The following is a 23494-nucleotide window of genomic DNA, read 5'->3' on the forward strand; positions in this document are numbered from 1 at the left end:
GTCTCAGCCCCAGCACACACCAAGTGGGCCCCAGAAGTGGATTTCTGCACCAATTATCTTAGTTTATCCATTTTCTGTAAACCTAGGTTACTAGTTTACTATTTAAACAACTTTTACAGACTTATCTGGGGGGGAATGACATTTTCAGATCTGAATTACATACTTTGTGACGGCATGAGTCTCTAAACTCCATTGTTGGGGGTGAGGAGCTCTGCAGCGTCTCGATGATTTAATACAATTCCTTTGTTTTCCATTCAAACACGCTTGTTCTTATCTAAGATGTTTATTCGCGCTTAATTGTGAAGAAGGTGATGATCCGTGACACTCATCACCTTCCTCAATCCATGAACGTGTGCCTGACAACCACCTCCGTTCTACATCAGATTGAATGAATGTCTCTTAGCTTCCCTAATCAGAATCTTCGTGGTATAAGCTGGATTGATGGCGGCATTCATGAGAATCCGGAAAGTCTAAACCTTGTCTGTGGTATTCCGAGTAGGATTCCGGGATTGAATGACTGTGACGTGCTTCAAACTTTAACCTGCTGGGCGTTAGTGACAGACGCAAAAGAGGGATTCTATTCCAGTAGGAGCGGGAACCAACCGGTGATTAGCCGTACTGTGACAGAGTGCGTGAGCATAGTTTTCACTGCGAGGATGGGAAGTAGCCATTGACAACGGTGACACCCTACATAGAGCTTGCCATGGAAGGAACCAGGCGTGTGAGAAGAGGACTTCAAGGAAAAGTAGAAATTCAAGGGACAAAGCATCTCCAAAACTCCAACATATTCCACAATCCTTTACAAACAAGTAACTCTATTGTTCAAGTAATCCAAACAATTTTCTTTCTTCTCCTGACTAAGACAAATAAAATAAATATTGATTGCTTCAAGCCAATAATCTCCGTGGGATCGACCCTTACTCACGTAAGGTATTACTTGGACGACCCAGTGCACTTGCTGGTTAGTTGAACGGAATTGTGAAAAGAAAGTAATCAGTTAGTTGAGTTAGTTTAACTTTTTGGCACATGCCAAGGAGCCACTAATCAAGAATCACAATTTCGTCCACCAATCCGTCTACATAGAGTTCCCATGTAGTTGGTTTTTCCTCCTGATCCCCTGCGTATTCTGCAACGAAGTCGGCGAGGCATTGGGCTTTGATCGCCGTCCGAGTTTCATATCTTAAGTCGAACTCGGAGAGCTCTATTGCCCATTGAACCATTCTCCCTGCAACATCCGTCTTTTGGAGGATTTGCTTCATGGGTTGGTTCGTACGGACTCTTATTGTGTGAGCCTGAAAGTAAGGTCGTAGCCTTCGTGAGGCGATTACTAAGGAGTAGGCAAACTTCTCTAGTTTGTGGTATCTTAGCTCAGGGCCTTGTAGAACTTTACTGATGAAATAAACTGGATGTTGTCCGACCTCATCTTCTCTTATCAGGGCTGATGAGACAGCCTTGTCTGCTACGGATAAGTACAGGACGAGGTCTTTCCCAGATACTGGTCGGGTCAGAATAGGAGGTTAGCTTAAAAACTTTTTGAACTCCTGGAACGCCTCCTCGCATTCAGGAGTCCATTCGAACTGGCATCCCTTTCTTAATAAGGAGAACAGTGGAAGGGATTTTAGTGCCGATCCTGCCAAAAATCTGGAGAGGGCTGCAAGTCGGCCATTCAGCTGCTGGACTTCTCTCAAACAAGTCGGGCTTTTCATTTCTAGGATGGCTCTACACTTATCGGGATTGGCTTCGATCCCTCTTTGTGTTAGCATAAATCCTAGAAATTTCCCTGCCTCCACCGCGAAGGCGCACTTTGCGGGATTTAGTCTCATCCCGTGCAGCCTTATGGTGTCAAAGACTTGTGAGAGGTCTGACAAGAGGTCGACTTCTTTCTTGGTCTTTACCAGCATGTCGTCGACGTATACTTCCATTAGACTCCCAAGGTGAGGGGAAAACACTTTATTCATCAACCTTTGATATGTGGCTCCTGCATTCTTTAATCCGAATGACATGACCACGTAGCAGAAATTAGCTCTGGGTGTGATGAATGATGTCTTCTCCTGGTCTGGCTCATACATTGGGATTTGATTATATCTCGAGTAGGCGTCCATAAATGATAAGTATTGATATCCCGAGCTGGAATCCACTAGGGTATCAATACTTGGCAGTGGATAAGGGCCCTTGGGACATGCCTTATTTAAGTCGGTATAGTCGACACACATTCTCCATTTGCCATTCTGTTTTTTGACTAGCACTACATTGGCTAGCCATGTTGGGTACTTGACTTCTCTGATGAAGCCAGCTTCCAGGAGCGCCTGCACTTGTTCTTCTACTATTAGGGCTCGTTCTGGGCCAAGCTTGCGTCTTCTTTGTTGTACAGGTCGGGATCCCGGATAAACCGAGAGCATGTGGGACATGAGCTCGGGGTCTATCCCAGACATGTCAGAGGCCTTCCAGGCGAAGAGGTCGGAGTTATCTCTTAGGAGCTTAGTCAATCCTTGTTTTAGAGTTTCCCCTAGGTTGGCTCCTATATGAGTATTTTTCCCTTCCTCTTTTCCGACCTTATCTCCTCGGTTTTTTCTCCCGGTTGTGGTCGCAGCTCTTCTCTGGCCCTTGCACTGCCGAGCTCTATTGTGTGAACTTCTCTGCCCTTTCCTCTCAGATTTAGGCTTTCATTGTAGCATTTCCTTGCCAACTTTTGGTCTCCCCTTACCGTTGCTATCCCCGCTGAAGTCGGGAATTTCATGCAAAGGTGGGGAGTGGATACCACTGCTCCGAGTCGATTAAGAGTAGCTCTGCCGATTAAAGCGTTATATGCTGACCCCACATCAATGACTATGAAGTCTATACTCAGAGTCTTTGATTTTTCTCCTTTTCCAAAGGTGGTGTGGAGGGGCAAAAATCCCAATGGTTTTATTGGCGTGTCACCTAATCCATACAAGGTGTCGGGGTAGGCTCTTAATTCTTTCTCATCCAACCCTAGTTTGTCAAAAGCGGGTTTAAAAAGGATGTCCGCCGAGCTTCCTTGGTCTACTAGGGTTCTGTGGAGATGGGCATTTACCAGGATCATAGTTATTACTACTGGATCATCGTGTCCAGGGATTATTCCTTGCCCATCTTCTTTTGTGAATGAAATGGTAGGGAGGTCGGATGACTCTTCTCCGACCTGGTAGACTCTTTTGAGATGTCTTTTGCGAGAGGATTTGGTGAGTCCCCCTCCCGCGAACCCTCCTGAGATCATATGGATATGTCTCTCTGGAGTCTGCGGCGGTGGGTCTCTTCTATCCATATCGTCTCGCTTTCTCTTTCCATGACCGTCCGACCTTTCTATGAGATATCTATCAAGCCGACCTTCTCTAGCCAGCTTTTCTATCACATTTTTAAGGTCGTAACAGTTGTTTGTGGAGTGACCATATATTTTATGGTACTCACAGTAATCGCTGTGGCTCCCCCTTTTTTATTTTTAATGGGTCTAGGGGGTGGCAGTCTTTCAGTGTTACAAATCTCTCTGTATACATCCACTATAGAAACTTTTAGAGGAGTATAAGAGTGATATTTTCTTGGTCTCTCGAGACCGAGTTCTTCCTTTTTCTTGGTTTCCGTTTCCCTCTCTTTTGTTGAGGGAGGGGGCCCAGGTCACCAACTCAGGTCTCTCAACTTAGCGTTTTCCTCCATATTGATGTACTTTTCAGCTCTTTCCTGTACATCACTTAGAGAAACGGGGTGTCTTTTAGATATGGATTGTGAGAAGGGACCTTCTCTGAGTCCATTGACTAACCCCATTATGACTGCCTCTGTGGGCATGTCTTGAATCTCTAAACATGCTTTATTGAACCTTTCCATATAGGCTCATAAGGATTCTCCGACCTCCTGTTTTATTCCCAGGAGGCTCGGTGCATGTTTCACTTTGTCTTTCTGGATAGAGAACCTCATCAAAAACTTCCTTGAGAGGTCTTCAAAGCTAGTAACCGACCTCGGGGGGGAGGCTATCGAACCACTTCATTGCTGCTTTCGATAGAGTGGTCGGGAAGGCTTTGCATCGCGTAGCGTCGGAAGCATCAGCTAGGTACATCCGACTTTTGAAGTTGCTCAGGTGATGCTTTGGATCCGTGGTTCCGTCATAGAGGTCCATATCAGGGCTTTTGAAGTTCCTCGGAACCTTTGCCCTCATTATGTCCTCGCTGAAAGGATCCTCCCCACCTAAGGGCGGCTCTTCTTGTTCGTCACGGGCGTTGCGACCTTTGAGGGAGGATTCTAACTTTAAGAGTTTTCTTTCTAACTCTTTTCGTCGTTCCATCTCCTCTTTTAGGTTCTTTTCAGTTTCCTTTTGTCGCTCCCGTTCTTGTTCTAACTGTTCCAGGCGACTGTGGACTAATCCCATGAGTTCAGTTACATGGGATGGTCCCTCTTTCTTTGATTCACGCCCTTCTGAAGAGTTTACCTTCGGGTTTTTTACTCCGGAGGTACCTTCCCTGTGTTGATTATCAATTTCCTGGTGGAGGGTGAAGTCCGCATCGTTATTGCCTGTGTCCAGATTCTCTTGCTCAGAATCTGTTTCCACATGACCTTCTTCGTGGGATCTGTCCGCCATCAGTGGTTGATCTCTCGGGTCCCCGGCAACGGCGCCAATGTTACGGTGGGTAACCGGAGATTGATGGGCTGGATGGAGTTGGTTGGCCTAAATGTGTGAAGGAGGAGGATTCCGAAAGGATCTGCAACTCGGGAGGCTCCATCCGACTTGTTTGTGCGAGGAGATGGGGGTGGTACCTGCAAAGACACTCCGACGCCTAAGTCAGCAAGGGTGCAAGCAGGCTTAGAGAGTATTGGAACTTAGAGATACCTGAGGGGTGTCAGTGTATTTATAGTGGTGAACCAATAACCACCGTTGGAGTAGTGCCATATTTTTAGGGTGTTAACCGTCCCATTATTTTAGGGAGGTTAAGATATGGCTCGTGGAAGTGGTTAGAGAGATTCTAGGGGTAGTTACTCATTTAAATGAGTGTTTATCCGCCAGCTAATCTCGTGCCCGACTTCTTTAGAACAGGTCGTGGTGAGTACCGACTTCATAGGATGAAGATTGGTACTGGTGAGACCCAACCCTTTGGATTAGGTCCTTTGCTTGATCCTGGGCCTTTATTATTGGGACAGGGTATGAACACTACTATTAATAACTTTTGATATTAATTGATAAAAATAAAAAAAATTATCATGATATCACGCTAATTAATGTACACTTGTACACCTTTCAAAAGTCCTCAATTACTAATGATTTTTGTGCATTCATTTATTTGATTATTTTATGAGGAAAAATATTGAAAAGTGTCTATATTCATCGCCTCAGAATAAATTTTATAAATTAAAATAATAATTGTCTTTAAGTGTATGCTGTTAACCCTTTCCATAGAGAGAGTATATGCCTGTTGTTAACTTGTTAAGTGTGCTTTATTATTAAGTTTAGATGGATTAAAATAGAAAAAATACGCGCAGGAATCATACATTGCTATTTTAATTGGAAAAATAAGGGGAAAATGCTTTAAAAAAATTAAAATTTAAGAATAATTATAAAATTAATTTGTATAACGCTTTATTCAAGTCCGTTCAATAAATTTGCCTTATGGGAATGTGCAAAAATTTGATCAAAAGCTGTAGTATTTAATTAATTAAAAAACATAAAATATATTTTAGATTAATAAAAGAAAAGAACTTAAAAAAAAAGAGAATCATATTCATATAATTTAATAATACCTTGATACCTATTGTATCAAAAAGTTGATAATGTTTTTTTTTATTTATATAACTAAAAAATATTTTAAAAAATATGAACAAATTTTATGATGATCCTCATCATCCAATTTATTCTCATTCTCTCACCTGACTGCCTTCACTTGTGTCTGCTGCAAAGTTGGTGACAATTTTTTTCACTAAAAGAACTCATTTGCAATGGATCAAAATAATAAAATAATTCACTTTATTCTTGAAGGAGGCTAAATGGATTTTAAGGTTATGGCTAGACAGTAATAGTTAATTTACATGACCATCTTCCACTTAAAAAAAATAAAATTTTACAAACTAAACCTTAAATTCAAAAGGATTTAAGATTATATATGATACTACTATTAATAATTTTTTATATTAATTGATAAATATAGAAAAAATTTATCATGACGCCACACTAATTAATGTACATTTGTACACCTTTTAAAAGTCCTCAATTAATAATAATTTTTATACATTCATCTATTTAATTATTTTATGAGAAAAAAGATTGAAAGATATCTATATTTATTGTCTCAAAATAAATGTTATAAATTAAAATAATAATTGTCTTTATAAGTGTAAGCTGTTAACTCTTACCATAGAGGGAGTACATACATGCTGTTAACTTGTTAAGTGTGCTTTATCATTAAGTTTAGATGGATTAAAATAGAAAAGGCACGCGCAAGAATCATAAATTGCTATTTTAATTTGAAAATAAGGGGAAAATGCTTAAAAAAATTGAAATTTAAGAATAATTGTAAGATTAATTTGTCTAACACTTTATTTAAATCCGTTCAATAAATTCGCATGATGTGAATGTACAAAAATTTGATCAAAAATTATATTATTTAATTAATTAAAGAATATAAAATATATTTTAGATTAATAAGGGAAAAGAATCAAAAAGAGAAGAATCAGATTCACATAATTTAATAATATCTCTGATACTATACCAAAAGGTTGATAATATTTTTTTATTTATATAATTAAAAAATATAAACAAGCTTTATAATGATCCTCATCTAATTTACTCGCATTCTCTTCATTCTCTCACCTGACTATTTTCACTTGCATTTGTTGTAAAAATGGTGACAACTTTTTTCACTAAAAGAATTCATTTACAATGGATCAAAATAATAAAATAGTTCACTCTACTCTTGAGGGAGGTTAAATAGATTTTAAAGTTGTGCCTAAATAGTGATGGTTGATCTACACGACCATCTTTCACTTAAAAAAATAAAATTTTACAAACCAATCTTAAATTCAAAAAGATTTGAGATTATATATGATACTACTATTAATAACTTTTGATATTAATTAATAAATGAAAAAAGAAAAATTTATATGACACCATATTAATTAATGTACACTTGTACACCTTTCAAACGTCCTCAATTAATAGTGATTTTTGTGCATTCATTTGTTTAATTATTTTATGAGAAAAAAGATTGAAAGATGTTCATATTCATTGTCTCAAATAAATGTTATAAATTAAAGTAATAATTGTCTTTGAGTGTATGCTATTAACTTTTACCATAGAGAAAGTACATGCATGCATACTGTTAACTTGTTGAGTTCATCATTAAGTTTAGATGGATTAAAATAGGAAAAACGCACGTAGGAATCATAGATTGCTATTTTAATTGAAAAAATAAGGAAAAAATACTTTAAAAAATTAAAATTTAAGAATAATTGTAAGATTAATTTGTCTAACCTTTTATTCAAGTTTGTTCAATCAATTTGCATTATGTGAATCTGTAAAAATTTGATCATAAACTGTATTATTTAATTAATTAAAGAATATAGAATATATTCTAGATTAATAAAGGAGAAGAAGGAAAAAGAGGAGAATCAAATTCACATCATTCAGTAATACCCTGATGCTGTACTAAAAAGTTGATAATAATTTTTTATTTATTTAATTAAAAAATATTTTAAAAAATATAAACAAGCTTTATGATAATCCTCATGCAATTTATTCTCATTCTTCCAGCAGGCTATCTCCACTTGCATTTGCTATAAAAATATGACAACTTTCTTCATTAAAAGAATTCATTCGCAATTGATCGGAATAATAAAATAGTTCACTCTATCCTTGAGAGAGGCCAAATGGATTTCAAGGTTGTGGCTAGATAGTAATAATTAATCTGCATGACCATCTTTCACTTAATTTCTTATAACACTTAGTTATATAATCATGAAATGAGTGTTGAAAAATTATTAAATTTTTAATTTGTTTATGAACAATACATATGTATCAATTATAATAGCGAATATGGCAGAAGCTCGTTGAACTTGTTATTTCGTTAAACTCGATGGAATTGAATAATGGATTAGGAATTAACGACGGCAGACCACCGGATATGACGGAAGCTCGTTAAGAAGAAAAGAACTCAAATTTGGGAGAAGAATCTTCGGCGAAGTCCAAAATGAAATCTCAGGTTTAGGCCTCAGAGTAATTTTGTACTTTGTGATTATCTCTTTCCCCCTATTTATGATGACTATGATAAGATGGAATTGTAAAGGTGCTGGTGAAAAAAAATTTTCTACTCTTATTAGAGATGTTAGACATGACTACATGGTTAATTTCATTATCCTTCTTGAAACTTATATTAGTGGGTCAGAAGGAGTTACTGTGAGTAATAAAATTGGTTTTGACGGATCTTTTATTATGGAAGCCAATGGTCACTCTGATGGGATTTGGTGTCTCTAGAATTCGGATTATTGGAAGGTTGATGTTTTTTTTATCATAATAGACGGATTGTCCATCTCAAACTCACTGATAAGAATGATGTTACTTGCTTCTTTCTGCTATTTATGGCAACCCACAACATATTAGTAGAAGAACTCTCTGGCATTCTCTTCGTTCTTTGACTTCTAATATTAACCTTTTTTGGTGAATTTTAGGAGATTTCAATGCTCTTCTGCAGAATTTTAAAAGATGTAGGGACAATCCTATAACAAATTTAGTTGGTTGTCCCAATTTTTAAAGTTGTGTTTCTGAATGTGGTTTGGTTGACCTGAGCTATAGGGACTGGCCTTTTTCTTGGAATAGGAGGACTTAGTGAAAAGATTAGATAGAGATATGTGTAATTTGGATTGGCATTAGCCTTTTCTAAAGCTGTGCGTTGAGCGTCTATCTCAACTTATCAATGTTGCGGTCCACCATGGTTTTTGAAAACCTATCCGCCTTAAAACAAATGCCCTTGATATCTCTCATTTATGCTTCACTAATGACATTATTCTTTTCGCAGAAGCTAACTTGGAGCAAACTAATATAATTAATAAATGCTTGGATGCTTTTTATGCTATCTCCGGTCAAAAATTCAGTCAAGACAAGGCTCAAATTTTCTTCTTGAAGAATATAGGTCATAATGTCAGAACCAAGATTAGCAACACCTTACATTTTTCTAGAATGGATGACCTAAGAAAGTATTTGGGTGCTCCTCTGCTCCACTCCAAAGTCTCGAGACAAACATATGGTGACATCATTAATAAGATAAACTCCAGACTGAACTCTTGAAAAGCAGCATCCTTTTCCTTTGTGGGGGCGATGTATTTTTTTGAAATATGTTCTTTTCTCTATTTCTTATTATACCATGCATCTGCTTTACTTTTGTCATCTACTTGTAATTTGATTGATCGTAAATGCAGTATTTTCTTTTAGGGAGACACAAACAATTTAAGAAAAATTTATCTTTTTAATTGGAACAAAATTTGCACCTCTAAAAAATTAGGAGGGCTTGGCATTCACCATACCAATAAAATAAATTGTGCTTTTATGAAAAAAGTCGAATGGAGTCTCATTGATAGAAAAAATTTTCTTTGGACAAAAATTTTTAGGGTTAAATATGGTTATGAAACTGATATTATTCTAGTTGTTGAGAGAAGAAGGAAAGAGTTTAACCTTTGAAAAACTGTCCGCAAGTCTTGGGTTAATTTTCAGCAAAACCATATATGGCGCATAGAAAATAGTTCCAAAATTAATTTTTTAAAAGACAATTGGGTGCTTAACATGGGTTCTCTTGTGATGTATGCTAACCAGGTGAGTATGCCAATTAATTTGGAAGATAATCTAAATGATTTTTTAATTGTTTCAGAAAGTTGGGATTACAACAAACTCACTACTTAGCTGCTGGACGAGCTGATCCAAAGAATTTTGGCTATATCGCTTCCTTCTCCGTTAAAAAAAGATGACCACATTGTTTGAAATCCCTCATCTCATGGTTTCTTTAAGCTCAAAATGGCTCATCAAAATATAAGTGGGGAAGAAGATAGCAATAACAGGCTTCACAAGTTGATATGGCAATGGAAGAGCCCTAAACGTATTCGGATCTTTCTTTGGCTTGTATCACATAACGTTATCTTTGCTAATTTTGAAAGGAAAAGAAGACACATGACTCTTGATGCAACCTGCCCAAGATGTTCTGCTTATGACGAAACTACTCTCCATATTTTTTATGATTGTCCCTTTACTGTAGGTATCTGCCTTCCCTAATAAGTGCATCAGGATTAAAAATTTTTTTCCATCTTAATTTGCATGATTGGTTTCTCCAGAATCTAACTTCAAAGGGTGAGTGGCCTTGTCTCTTTGGCGTCACGGTCTCTTCTATTTGGTACTTCTAAAATAGATTCATCTTTGAAGGAGACAACACTCTTATCCGGCCTAGACGAGAACAGATCAAAGCTCGCTTTGAAGAGATTAACAAAGTAACGAGAGCTACTCTGCTTCAAGATATACCAAGAAACTCGGAAGAGCTTCTCATTACTTGGAAATCACTGTTATAGAATGTTACTAAACTAAATGTGGATGGATTCTTTTTTGCTCAATCGAACAGTGCAGCCTGTGGTGGTATACTCAGAAATCACTGGGGTCATTTTATAAAAGGATTTACTTGCAACCTTCGAAGCTACTCGATTATGCACATTGAGGTCTGGACATTATTCGTGATCTTCAAATTGCAATTGCTAATAATATCACTTTTTTAGAGGTCGAATCTAATTCTGCTTTAGCCATTAATTTTATCAAGAGGGGATATAACTCTTTTCACCTCTATGCTTCTCTTCTTGATGACCTTGCTATACTAACTAGATGAGTGCAAAATATTACTTGGTCACACTCTTTTAGAGAGGCAAACTTCGCTGGTGATTACCTAGCAAAAAAAGGCCATAATCTTTCCTTTGGCCTTCACATTTTTTATGTTGTTCCCAAGATACTTCTCTCTTTCTTCTTCAAGATATGTCTGATATCCCCTCATAAGGGATTTTAGTTAGTTTTTCTCTTTTTTTTTTAAGTCTTCGATCCGCCTTTATCACTAATAAGAAATCATAAATTATGTTATTTTACATTAAATGACTTATATAATAGTGATCTCATTTATTATCATAAATATTAAATTGAATAAGTCATAATTATTTTTTGATTTAAAATTAAATAAGAACAAAATCAGAAATATTATTTGATTTGGGTTTTAGGGTTTAATAAGTGTCACACTTAAGTATAAATAGTGATTTCAGAGTTTTAGTCCTAATATATCAAAGTCGCTTCTGCAGTTATTTTTCTATTAGAGGAGTTGCAATTCAGTCCTATTAAAAATATAGAAGACTTTAGTTGAGAAAAATAAAAAAATCAAACCCTCTTAATTATTCTTACAAATCTAGATATTTTTGTATTCAAATATTTGTCTTTTTAATAATTTAATATAAATAGTTTTAGAGCGAAAGAATTTTAAAAATTGTCAAGAATGAAAATTTTACCGTATTCTATCAACCTTCTTAATGAAAGGGGAAAAGCCATATCATACTGTATACAGCCATTTATTTTAGGGATAGTTGCATCTTGACATTCCCGTATTCCATGGAGCAAGCCTCTTGTATAGGAAGGCAATTATGTAATATTTAAATGTTAATATGAGGGTATATAAACCGTAGAAATTTGTGTAAGTTCATCATCGATAAGAAAGCTACCAAGTATAATTAGACAAAATTTCAAAGGAGATTACTATACCTCTACCTAGCACCGACTATTATGGGTCTTTTCTATTTTATTTGAGGTTTGTATAAAAAAATATTAAAAATTTAATAAAATTTATTATTTTCTATTAATAATTAGTTATTAATTTTTAAAATATAAAATAAAAATATATTATTAAATTATTAAAATAAAAAATTAAACAAAAAACAACAAATTTTTTTGGTTTTTAAACTTTCTTCATTTATATATACAAACTACAAAGAGAATTTGCTGGGCAGTCCTTTGACCACAGTACATAGTTCCACAAATAGCATTACTCTTCCATTATAATTTTTGCAATTTTTTCTTCCCTTGAATTAAGTCGCTATCAAATAAATCATATCGCATGCGGAGATCTCCTCTATGCTTGTCACTTCCACATACTTGGTTGAAAAAGAATATAATATGGATGAGTACATCTATATATGTTTTTTACATTATGACCCATTTCAATTGTTATTATCTATTTCAAAAATTGTATATATGCCTAATAATATCTATCTAATTGATAGATAATAAAAGAATTATACACAAATAATATATTTTTAATAAGAATTTGGATAATAATTGCTTATTCAAAGATTACAAATTCTCGGAAAACTAAAGATTAGATCAATATCCACATGACCAGATACATATTACTTTACACTATATACAAAAGGTATTCAGATTTAGATAAGTAAGAATATCTCCAATTCGAAAAGAAACTTTAATTTTACATGTCACATATCAACCGCTATATGGTACAATACAGTAAGACACTCACAAGTGAAACAAAAATGGTCACAATATGATGAGTTAGCCACCATGCACGTTTTTTCTACTTTCCTTTTTAATTTCTATTTAACTTAAAATGTCTTAAAAACAATATTTAAAAAGAATAACAGTAAATATAAAAAAATTAGTTCTTTTAATGCATATTTTGTTAAACGAAAATTAACTAATATTTTGTTATTAAAGTTTTCTAATATTTGTAACAAATGATGATTTTAAATTACTTGTTAGTAATAACATTTTTTTTCTTAATAATTATTAAGGTAGGTGAAGGAGGTGTGAAACTAAATCTCCTTGAATATTTCTTAGTTCCTTTCAACTTTTCTCCTTGAATATATAAAAACCGTTTTTATATCTTAATTCGTTTTTGTGAATTTTGTTTCATTTTTATTTATTTTTATAATCTTTAAAATTTAAGATTCATATAATTATAAACATTATTAAAAACATGAATTAAATTAAAAATAACAATTATATAAGGTTAAAAATAAATATATATTTTTAAATTATTTTTTTTTGTAAAGTATATTATATATCATTGAATAACGACAAATTGGATATCCATATAGAGATTGTGTTGTCATTCTTGTTTAAGAGTACGTCAAACTGTCAAAGGTGAAAAACGTTACTCGAGTTGAATCCCATTTTGGCTCCTGAAATTTTCGAGGGGCCTAAATTTGGACCCCAAAATTTATAGTTATCCAATTAAAATCCTCAAATATTGAATCGTGACTCACGTTTGCCCTTGTCGATAGTTCTGTTAACGGAACGCTGATGTGGCACGTTAAGTCGCCAGCGTGGATGTGTGATGAGTGAATGATGTGGCAAAATTTGAATTAACTCAATTTAACCCCTCCATAGATGATAAAATCCTAATTTGCAGCCCTCCTTCCCCATCCCCATCCTCGTCCCCTTTCCCTTCCCCTTCACCTTCCCATCCCCAACCCCTTCTCCTTTTCCTTAGTGTAGAACCATCCCCCCTCCCCCAATTCTCAATCTGTTCCATTCACATCCCTATCCCTAACTTTCCCTTTCCCCTTCCCCATTCCCATCCCCAACCCCTTTCCCTTCCCCTTCCCCATCCCCAACTCCTTCTCCTTTCCTTCCTCTTCTACTTTTCCAACCTTCCCCTTTCCCTCCCCCTTTCCCTTCCCCTTCTGCTTTCCCCAACATTTTCCTTTTCCTTTCACATATATGTTTTGGCTGTTGTTGTTGTCGTTGCTAGATGAGAAGGTGAAGACGGAAGAGGAGAAAGAGTCAGAGGCGGGTGATTGTTGGTGCTGCGCGACGAAGGTTGAGCAACGGACAGTGTGAGAGCGATGATGAGAGTGAAAAGAGTAGTGTTCGGGATTTTATTGATTTCAGGGATTTTGTTATTAAATTTGCCATTTCTTTTTTGTTTGCAGTGGTGGTCGTTGATAATAAAAAATTTTGAAAGGATTTTTCGGTCTGAGATAGACGAGTTGGATGCTTTGGAATGAAGCTAGTTGCATGCCCGTTTAATTAGAAGATGAAGGGGAAGGAGAAGGAGAATGAGAAGGGGATGGGGATGGGGATGGGGATAGGGATAGGGAAGGGGAAGGAAAAGGGGAAGGTTGGGGATGGGGATGGGGATGTCAGGAAGCCAAGCTGCAGTGAGTTCTACACGATCACGTTCTCATGGGTTCCTGAGAACTCATCATTTCTCCAGCACAGTCTTCACCGTATTCAGAAAGGAGGGCTGCAAATTAGGGTTTTATCATCTATGGAGGGGTTAAATTGAGTTGATTCAAACTTAGCCACATCATTCACTCATCAAAAATCCACCCTGGCAAGCTGTATGACACATGGATACACACGCTGGCGACTTAACGTGCCACATCAGCGTTCCGTTAACAGAACTATCGACAAGGGCAAACGTGAGTCACGATTCAATATTTGAGGATTTTAATTGGATAACTATAAATTTTGGGGTCCAAATTTAGGCCCCTCGAAAATTTCAGGGGCCAAAATGGGATTCAACTCACGTTACTCTTTCGAAAATCTTCACTGCAAATGAACCTGAAAACGAATTTATAGCACCTAATTTTTTATTTCTTTTCTCTTTCTGAAAAAAAAAAGATAAACAACAAATGACAAAATTGATTTACAACAATCACTCTATTAATTACAAAACTTAAATGGATAAGAGTTCCAATATCAAATTCTAAAATTTCATTTATATTGGCTATATAAATATGTTGCTTTAAATTATTAGGTTTGATAACACTATATTAGAGTTTAATTTATTTAATTAATGAATAATTTAAGAGCATTTCTTGTTAATTTGTTGAAGATAAGAAGGACTAAAAAGGGGTGGTAGCCTCACTAATTTAAAGTTTTCCACTTTTCCTCATAAATTATTTTTTTTTTTGGGGGATTGTCTGCTCTAAGAATCAGCTTTTATAAACATTTCCCCTCTAAACCTGGCTAGTTCTTATGAACATTCAATTTAATGAAATATTCTTCTGTTAAACAAAATTAATGAAATATTCTGTGTGTATGTGCGTTTTATTGCAAAATATATATTTATTGTTTATAATTCTCTTTTATTTAATTTTTACAAATTTAATATATATATATATATATATATATATATATATATATATATATATATATATATATATATATATATATATATACACACACACAGCAGAACCAGCACAATTTATTATTTTTGTCTCATAATTAATCAATAATATTTAAAAATATTAACTAAAAATATTAATTAATATAAATTAAAATTATTGATTCTTCAATTTTTTTTACACATATATATATATATATATATATATATATATATATATGTTATTCTCCATGTAAATTACCGATATTAAGGTTTTTCCAAAATAATATTTTTTTATGTCCTAGGTTGAAATTTTCAAAATTTTTAAGATAGATTCTTTTGGTATTTTTTAATCATTTTTAAAATTACTTATTGACAAAATTATATTTTGGACTACATAGAAATGTGAAATCTTCAAGTGGCTAAAAAAGAATAACATATGAATGTTACACGTAATTAGAATAACGCAGACAATAGTTTTTAAAAGAAATATAACGCTCTGCAATATATATATATATATAATATAAAAAATATAAAATGTGAAATGAACGAAGCCAAGTAAATATAATACACATATCCTTCGTCCTATATATAAAATATAATACATGAATTGTGCGCATAACCAGAATCTAAAAAATAATATAATATTCTGAGAAATAAATGGGATCATGAAACACGTCAGTCTAATCTATTTTTTAATCACCAACAACTAATTAAATCATACTTGGTAATTGATGGTACGATGTATATAATGACATCATTTAAGGTGGGTACAGATCAATTTTCCACAATTTACATAAGGTTTTATTTAAATGGAAAAATATCTCAAATGAAGTATGAACAGAGACATATTTTTATCATTTTATGATTAATTGCATTTATTAACTAATGATTAGCCATAAGCCATCATCTTTTTCTTTTCAAAATCCCCAGCTTCCAAATCTGCAAGAACTTATTTAATATTCTTGTCTTTTCTTATTTTTTTATTTTTTTTTATTTATCAAAACTATATATTAAAGAGTTTGGCTAACTAACATTCTTAAAGTGAAAAAAAAATCTTCTGTATGTTCAATAAAGTATTTGAAAACTAATTTTTTATTTTGAATAACTTTTTATAATAACATATTAACAAGCATTTTTAGGCGAACTTTGAATAAATATCCTCTTATCAAAATAATATAATTTTATTCAACAAATCCAACTAGATTCCTCCTATTCGTAGTCAAACCTCTTTCATCCAAATTAGAATTCAATTAATAAATCCTACTTATATTTAATTTTGAAGTTTGAACCCAAGATCAATCGTTAACTATAGCTGCCTTTAATTAACTAAGCTACCACTTTCATATTAAGCATGTGATCGCTCGTGTTACATAAACTAGGACTAAGATGTAAGTGGATAATGTAGATTACTCTCAAATATGTGTGTCCATAAATCGTTAGAAAGGAACAAGTGGGTCCGGTCCGGGTCAGTGTTGGGATCCGGATATAATAAAACGGCAGGCTCAATTGACCTAGTTACCCACAGTCCACACAAAGCATAGAATTTTTATGACCTTAACAAATAAATAAATATTATATTAATATTTAATATTAATATCATAATCAACATAATATCATATTAATAAAAATAATTATTTTAATATTAATTGCATAAATAATTATTAAAAAAATAAATATAATTAAATAATTATATAAAATATTTTATAATATTAATATATTAAAATTAAATTCTTATATTAATTGAAATTAGTTAAAATACTAAATATTTTAATCACATGAATAGAGTAATATAAAAAATAAAAAGTATGATAAAAAATGCTAAAAAATTAATCGATTAAATCATTTATATTATTTATTTATTTTTTTAAAAAATTTCTGACCAAATATAAAAAAGACTTATAAAAATATTTTATTCTCAATCCTTTTAATCTTTTTTAAAATGAAAAAAATTATAAAGTGAATATTTAACTATTTTTGAATTAAAATAATAAAAATTATAAATTTAATAATAATTATTAGTTTATTTTATAATTTTATTAATTTTTTATTTAAAAAATATAAATTTCATGTTAAATTAGTAGAATGTAAAATAATTTGATCAAATAAAAATAAATATAAATAATAAATTAATATGTTGACAAATTATAGAAAATAATAGAAAGAAAAATGATTAAAAATACTTGTAAATAGTTATCACATAAAAATAAAAGAATCTAAAGTACGTTATGGGATGGACGCCTTTAGAACAAATTAATGTTATGTTGGTATTTTTATACTTTTTTTATTCTTGGAATAGATTAGTGTTAGCTAGAAATAAATTCTTTCCATTGTTTTTTTATTAATTATTTGGTAAAGTGTGATATCTCACCTTATATTTTTTAAATGAGACAAAAAAAAAAAGAGAAAATATATTGAATGGTGAGAGATTATAATTTACCAAATAACTGAAAAAAAATTGAAAAAATTCACTTTCGTATTATATTGGTGCACTCACGCTTCTTGACCTGAAGAATACAATAGTATCAGTGATATGGTGTGAGAGAAATACGTGTGCCACATTGAGACAAATTAATATTATCATGATACTCTCATATGCTTCTTTTACTGAAAAATATAATAGTATATATTGGTACTCTCACACTTTTTTTGAATTAAAAAACACAATAATATCCTTCATAAAATCAAGAGAAAACATGTGAGAGAAAATATTAAATGATGAGAGATAACACTTTACCAAATAATTGAAAAAAAATTAAGAAATCTACTCCCGTGCTATGTTGGTACATGCTTCTTCTTTTTGAACTGAAAAATATAGTAGTATCAATTATATGGTGTGGGAGAGATACGTGCACTACTCTAAGACACAGTATTATATGAGTAAATCTCTAAAATGGTACGTGAAATTGACGTCGTGCACTAAAATTGTCTCTGAAATTCTAATTGCACCAATTACGTCTTTGAGATTAGAAAAATTGCACCATATTAATCATTGTTCCGTTTTTCGCTAACGACGCACTGACATGACTTGATGATATGGATATTTGGTGACACGTGTCATCTCATGGTTTGACCACATGTAACGGTATGATGACGTGTTAGTTAGCGACATGTGGCATGCTGACGTTGATTGTTATACCACGTGTCACAATGTTATTTGTCCGCGTATCCAGTGGTGGAGTTTAGTTCAGACAAGGGGGCCACGGCCCCCAAACTTTTTATAAAAAAATTAGTAGTACTTTTTCAAAAGATAAAAAATAATTCAATTGGTTTAAATACTTTACTATGACTTAAAGTACCTAATAAATTTAATAAGCAACACGCTTTCTACCTTTAAGTTTAAATATAAAAAATTAGATATTTTTATTTATTTAATTTAATATTATTTTATATTTTACTATTTATTTAATTTAATTTTTTATATAATAAAAAATAATTGAATATTCAATAAGTATTAATATTATTGTATTTGTATAAATTGATAAAAAAAATCCAATAAATATTATAAATTTTAATATTTATTCTTCTAACTTCTTCTTTACATATTTTACAGGATATATATTCAAATTTTATTATAAAATAATAATAAAAAATTAAAGAATTGATACATTTTTTAAGAGGAAGACTAATATTTAAGAAGGAGAATATATAATTTTTACAATATCAACACATGTAGATAGTTTTTCTACTTTAATGAATCGCGAAAAAAGTGAGATACAACTTTTAAAAGTTCAAAAAGTTACATCTGATAAGTTTGACCTTAATTTTTTGGAACGAGACCTTGAAAAACGGCTTTAAATTTGGCAATATCACCAAAACCAGAGAAATGAGATTAGACGAGCTTATCTTAAATGGAGTCCATATCAAAAGCATTTTGACAATTATCTTCTATGTGGCCCCCCAAAATTTTATTTCAAGTTCCGCCACTGCGCGTATCATCCACTATGTCATTATTATATGTGCACTAAATTGGTCCCTCACTTTACCTAAAATGACTCATTTTAGTCCCTAAAATTAAATATCGTACACCAAATTAGTCTCTTCATCAGTTTATTCTCATTTTTTTGTAAATTTAAAACTCTCAATATTTTTTATACACAAATTTTAATTTTTTATTATACAATTTTTTATAATGAATTTCTTAATTAATAATTTTAACTTGTATCATTAGAGTACATGTTAGTTAAATCCAAAATTTTATTATTGTCTCTTGTATTTATTTGTATCTGTTTTAATACTATTTAAAACATGGTTACAATAAATGCTTACATTAATTAATATTGTAATATATGAAAAGGCTACTTAATTAAGTTACAAATAAAATAAATTATTATAATCAACAGTATAAATCTGTCTTATTAATTTAGTGAGAAGTCAATTATATAGAGAATCAAACATTCTTAAAATGGATGTGAATAATGAATTTATATTAGTTAACAAGTGCCTTATCAAGTATTCTTAAAATATTTATTAAGGTGTTAAATATTAAAAAATTAATATTAAAAAATATTATTATACTCTTAACTTACATTCTTTACTAAATTAATATCAATATCTCATATAATTCTTTTAATAAAATATTGTAGAAAAAATTGTATAATTAAAACTAACATTTTAAAAATATTTTATAAAAACACTTGTATTTAAATAACTTGTGAAAAGATAAAATTAAAATGAGTGTATTTAAAGATATTAAAAATTTTGAATTTATTAAAAAACGAGAATAAACTGATGAATGGACTAATTTGGTGCACGATATTCAATTTTACGGACAAAAATGAGTCATTTGATGCAAAGTAAGGGACCAATTTGGTGCATATATAATGATGACATAGTTGATGACACGTGGACAAATAATATTATAGCACGTGACATAATCTATCACGTGACAAAATAACATTATGACACGTGGCATAACCATCCACGTCAGCATGTTACGTGTCGCTAACCAACACATCATCATGCTATTTTATGTGGCCAAATCATGAGGTGACACGTGTCACCAATAGTCAATGTCATCAAGCCACATCAGCGTTAACGAAAAATGGGTCATAGACTAATATGGTACAATTTTTTCAATTCGAGAGACGTAATTGATGCAATTAGAATTTCAGGAACAATTTTAATACATTACATCAATCTCAAAGACAATAATTTACTCGAATTATCTTGATACTCTCACATGTTTTTTTTCATTAAAAAATATAATAGTATATATTACTACTCTCACACTTTTCTTAAATTAAAAAGCACAATAATATTTTCTGTGATAATGTAATATAATATCATGAATAAAACCGTCAAACACACTAAGGATATTAATTGTTTAACTTTTCTTCACTTAAATTTTTTATCTTTTTAAATCTAAAGTGATTATTCATCTTCATAGCAGCACTTAAAAATAGTCATAATATCAAAATAAATAGGAGTAGGATTTTGTATTATCCTAATTTATTATATAAAAATTATTTTGTTATTATTTATGATTAGCAAAAATTAATATCTTAATTCATTTTTGTGAATTTTGTTTTATTTTTATAATATTTATATTTAGCATATAAAATTAAAATTTAAGATTCAAACAATTATATAAGATTACCACATAGTATTTTTATACTCACTTAAAGATAATTTATTCGAATCTTATTCCTAATTAAAAAAAACATTAAAATTGCTCTAAAAATTGACTTAGTTACCCATAGTCCACAAAGCATAGAATTTTTATGACCTTAACAAATAAATAAATATTATATCAATAATTTAATGGTTTAATTACTCTGTTAGTCTCTATAATTTTACCAAATTTTTAATTAGATCCCTATATTTTTTTTAATTTAGTCCCTACACTGTTTTAATTTTGTAATTACGTTTTCTTAGTGTAAAAAATATTGGAGTTAATTGAATATTTTTTCACAAATTGAAGATATTTTATAATTAAATATTTGACCGCATGTATTTTGGTAAAAATATTATGTTAATTTTAATATTTTTAACATGAAAATGAGGTAATTATAAAATTAAAAGTAGTGTAAGGACCCAACTAAAAGAAAAAAAAGTACATGGACCTAATTAAAAATTTAGTAAAACTATAAATATCAACAAAATAATTAAACCTAACTTAATTTTAATAAAATGATTAGTATAAAATAATTTTGTATATCTATGTAATTATATAATATCATATTTAAAAATAACTATTTTTAATATTAATCACATAAATAATTATATAAAAAAATAAATATGATTAAATGACTATATAAAATATTTTATATTATTAATACATTAAAATTAAATTCTTATATTAATAAAAATTAGTTAAAATACTAAATATTTTAATCACATGAGTAGAGTAATATAAAAAAATAATCAGCATTTTAAAAAAATGCTAAAAAGTTAATCAATTAAAATATTTATATTTTTTATTTGTTTTTATTTTATTTTTTGACAAGATCTAAAAAAGATTTACAAAAATATTCCATTCTCAATATTTCAAATTCTTTTTAAATGAAAAGATTGATAAAGCTAGAAAGTGAATATTTAATTATTTATAAATTAAATAAAAATTATAAATTAAATAATAATTATTCATTTATTTTATTATTTTATTAATTTTTTATTTAATAAAATGAAAATTTCATATTGAATTAGTAGAATTGTGAATAATATAATCTAATGAAAATAAATATAAATAACAAATTAATGTATTCACATATTATAAAAAATAATAAAAGAAAAATGGTTGGAAATACGTGTGAACAGTTGTCATGTAAGGTTAAAAGAGTTTAAAATATACTGTGGGAGAGATAGGTGATTATTAGGTAGGGTTTAAAGAATTTAAAAGTATATTGTGGGAAGGACACTTGTACGATTTTTGAGATAGATTGTTTTTTAGTTTTTGATATAAATTAATGTTATATTTAGAATTCTCATACACTTCTTGATTCTCTAGATAGATTAGTATTAGATTGGTACCTTTACGCTTCTTGAATTAAAAAACACAGTTCCATACAGTGAGAGGGACATGTATGCGGTCCAAAGATAGATTAGTGTTACATTGGTACTCTCACGTTTATTTCTTTAAAAAATATAGTAATATAATAATATTGTTACTGATACTCGCACGTTCTTCTTCAACTGAAAAATACAATAATATCTTCAGTGATAATATAATACAACATCATGAGTGAGTCACGTGATTGTCATTGTCAAACACATTAACAATGTCAATTGTCAACTTTCTCAATAGAAGCGGGTGTGAACTCCATCGTTATTCTTTGGCCGAATCTTTTACTCTATAGACTTAGTCTTTGTTTTCGAGTAAATCCCCATAATAGTCCCTGAGATTCGGGTCGTTACCCAATGTGAGCCCTGAGATCCCAATTGCACCATTATAATCCTCCAGATACGGCTCCGGGCACCATAATAGTCCCTGGACAGTTTTCCGGTGATGAGTCATCAACAAGACGCTGACGTGGCCTCATTTTGCCACGCTGGATGGTGCCAACGGCTAGTTGAGCTGGCACAGTTTCAATTTATACCCAATGTGGTCCCTCCCCCTATATTTAACCCTAAATTCCCAACTGTTCAGTAAGTTAATTTCTTCTTCTTCTTCATCGTTCTTTTTCCATTCTTGTTGTTGCTGTTGTTCCTGGAGCTGGAAGTGAATATCCATGATGGGTGGTGGAAGCACTAGAGTTGGAAGCTCTATTAGTTCACCGTGCAGTGGCCATTGGACGAGAACGCAAAGCAGGAGCAGAAGATCCGGGGTGCCGGAATGGTGCGGTTGCGGCTGCCGGCCAGTTCTCAGGTGGTCTGGGACAGATTCAAACCCAAATAAACCATTTTTTGGTTGTCCCAATTATAATGTGAGTTATCAGTATTACTTGTGTTGTTATGATTGTTCCTTCCTACCTGACTGTTCTTCTCTTGTTCTTCTTCCCTGAAGTTTGAGCATGTTACATGTTTGCTTGATTACAGACAAGTGGAAAGAGATGGTGTGGGCTTTTTGTGTGGGCAGATACGGCACAGGATGAACCAGTTGAGAAACCAGAATCTTATGGAGATAATCATGAAGTGAAGATGAACTTTGATTGGAGGCTTGGGAGATTAGAAGAAGATGTCCGGAATCAAAAATTGGTTAACCAATTGTTGGTATTAGTTGTGCCTGTATTGATTGTGTTAATTGTTATCCTGTATTGTAAAGCCTAAGTTAAAAGAGTTGGTGGTGTGTACCCTGTATTCACTGAATGAACAATATGTAAAAATTAATAACATGATTATGGTATTAGAAACTGTTGAATAGTGTTTGTTGATGGAATGTAAACTTGGATAACTCAATTAATTAAAACAGTATTATGCTAAATAAGGCAGCATAA

At 31.7% G+C, this 23494-nt stretch overlaps 1 protein-coding gene across 1 annotated transcript; it reads left to right on the forward strand.

Moving 5' to 3' along the window:
• The first annotated feature begins 22792 nt into the window (after positions 1 to 22792).
• On the forward strand, positions 22793 to 23327 carry LOC130945924 (uncharacterized). The gene is made up of 2 exons (XM_057874613.1): positions 22793 to 22984; positions 23097 to 23327. The coding sequence occupies exons 1-2, from the start codon at positions 22793 to 22795 to the stop codon at positions 23325 to 23327; spliced, it is 423 nt and encodes a 140-aa protein (XP_057730596.1).
• Positions 23328 to 23494: the final 167 nt, after the last annotated feature.

Source organism: Arachis stenosperma, chromosome 8 (assembly GCF_014773155.1).
Source record: "Arachis stenosperma cultivar V10309 chromosome 8, arast.V10309.gnm1.PFL2, whole genome shotgun sequence".
Taxonomy (NCBI): domain Eukaryota; kingdom Viridiplantae; phylum Streptophyta; class Magnoliopsida; order Fabales; family Fabaceae; genus Arachis; species Arachis stenosperma.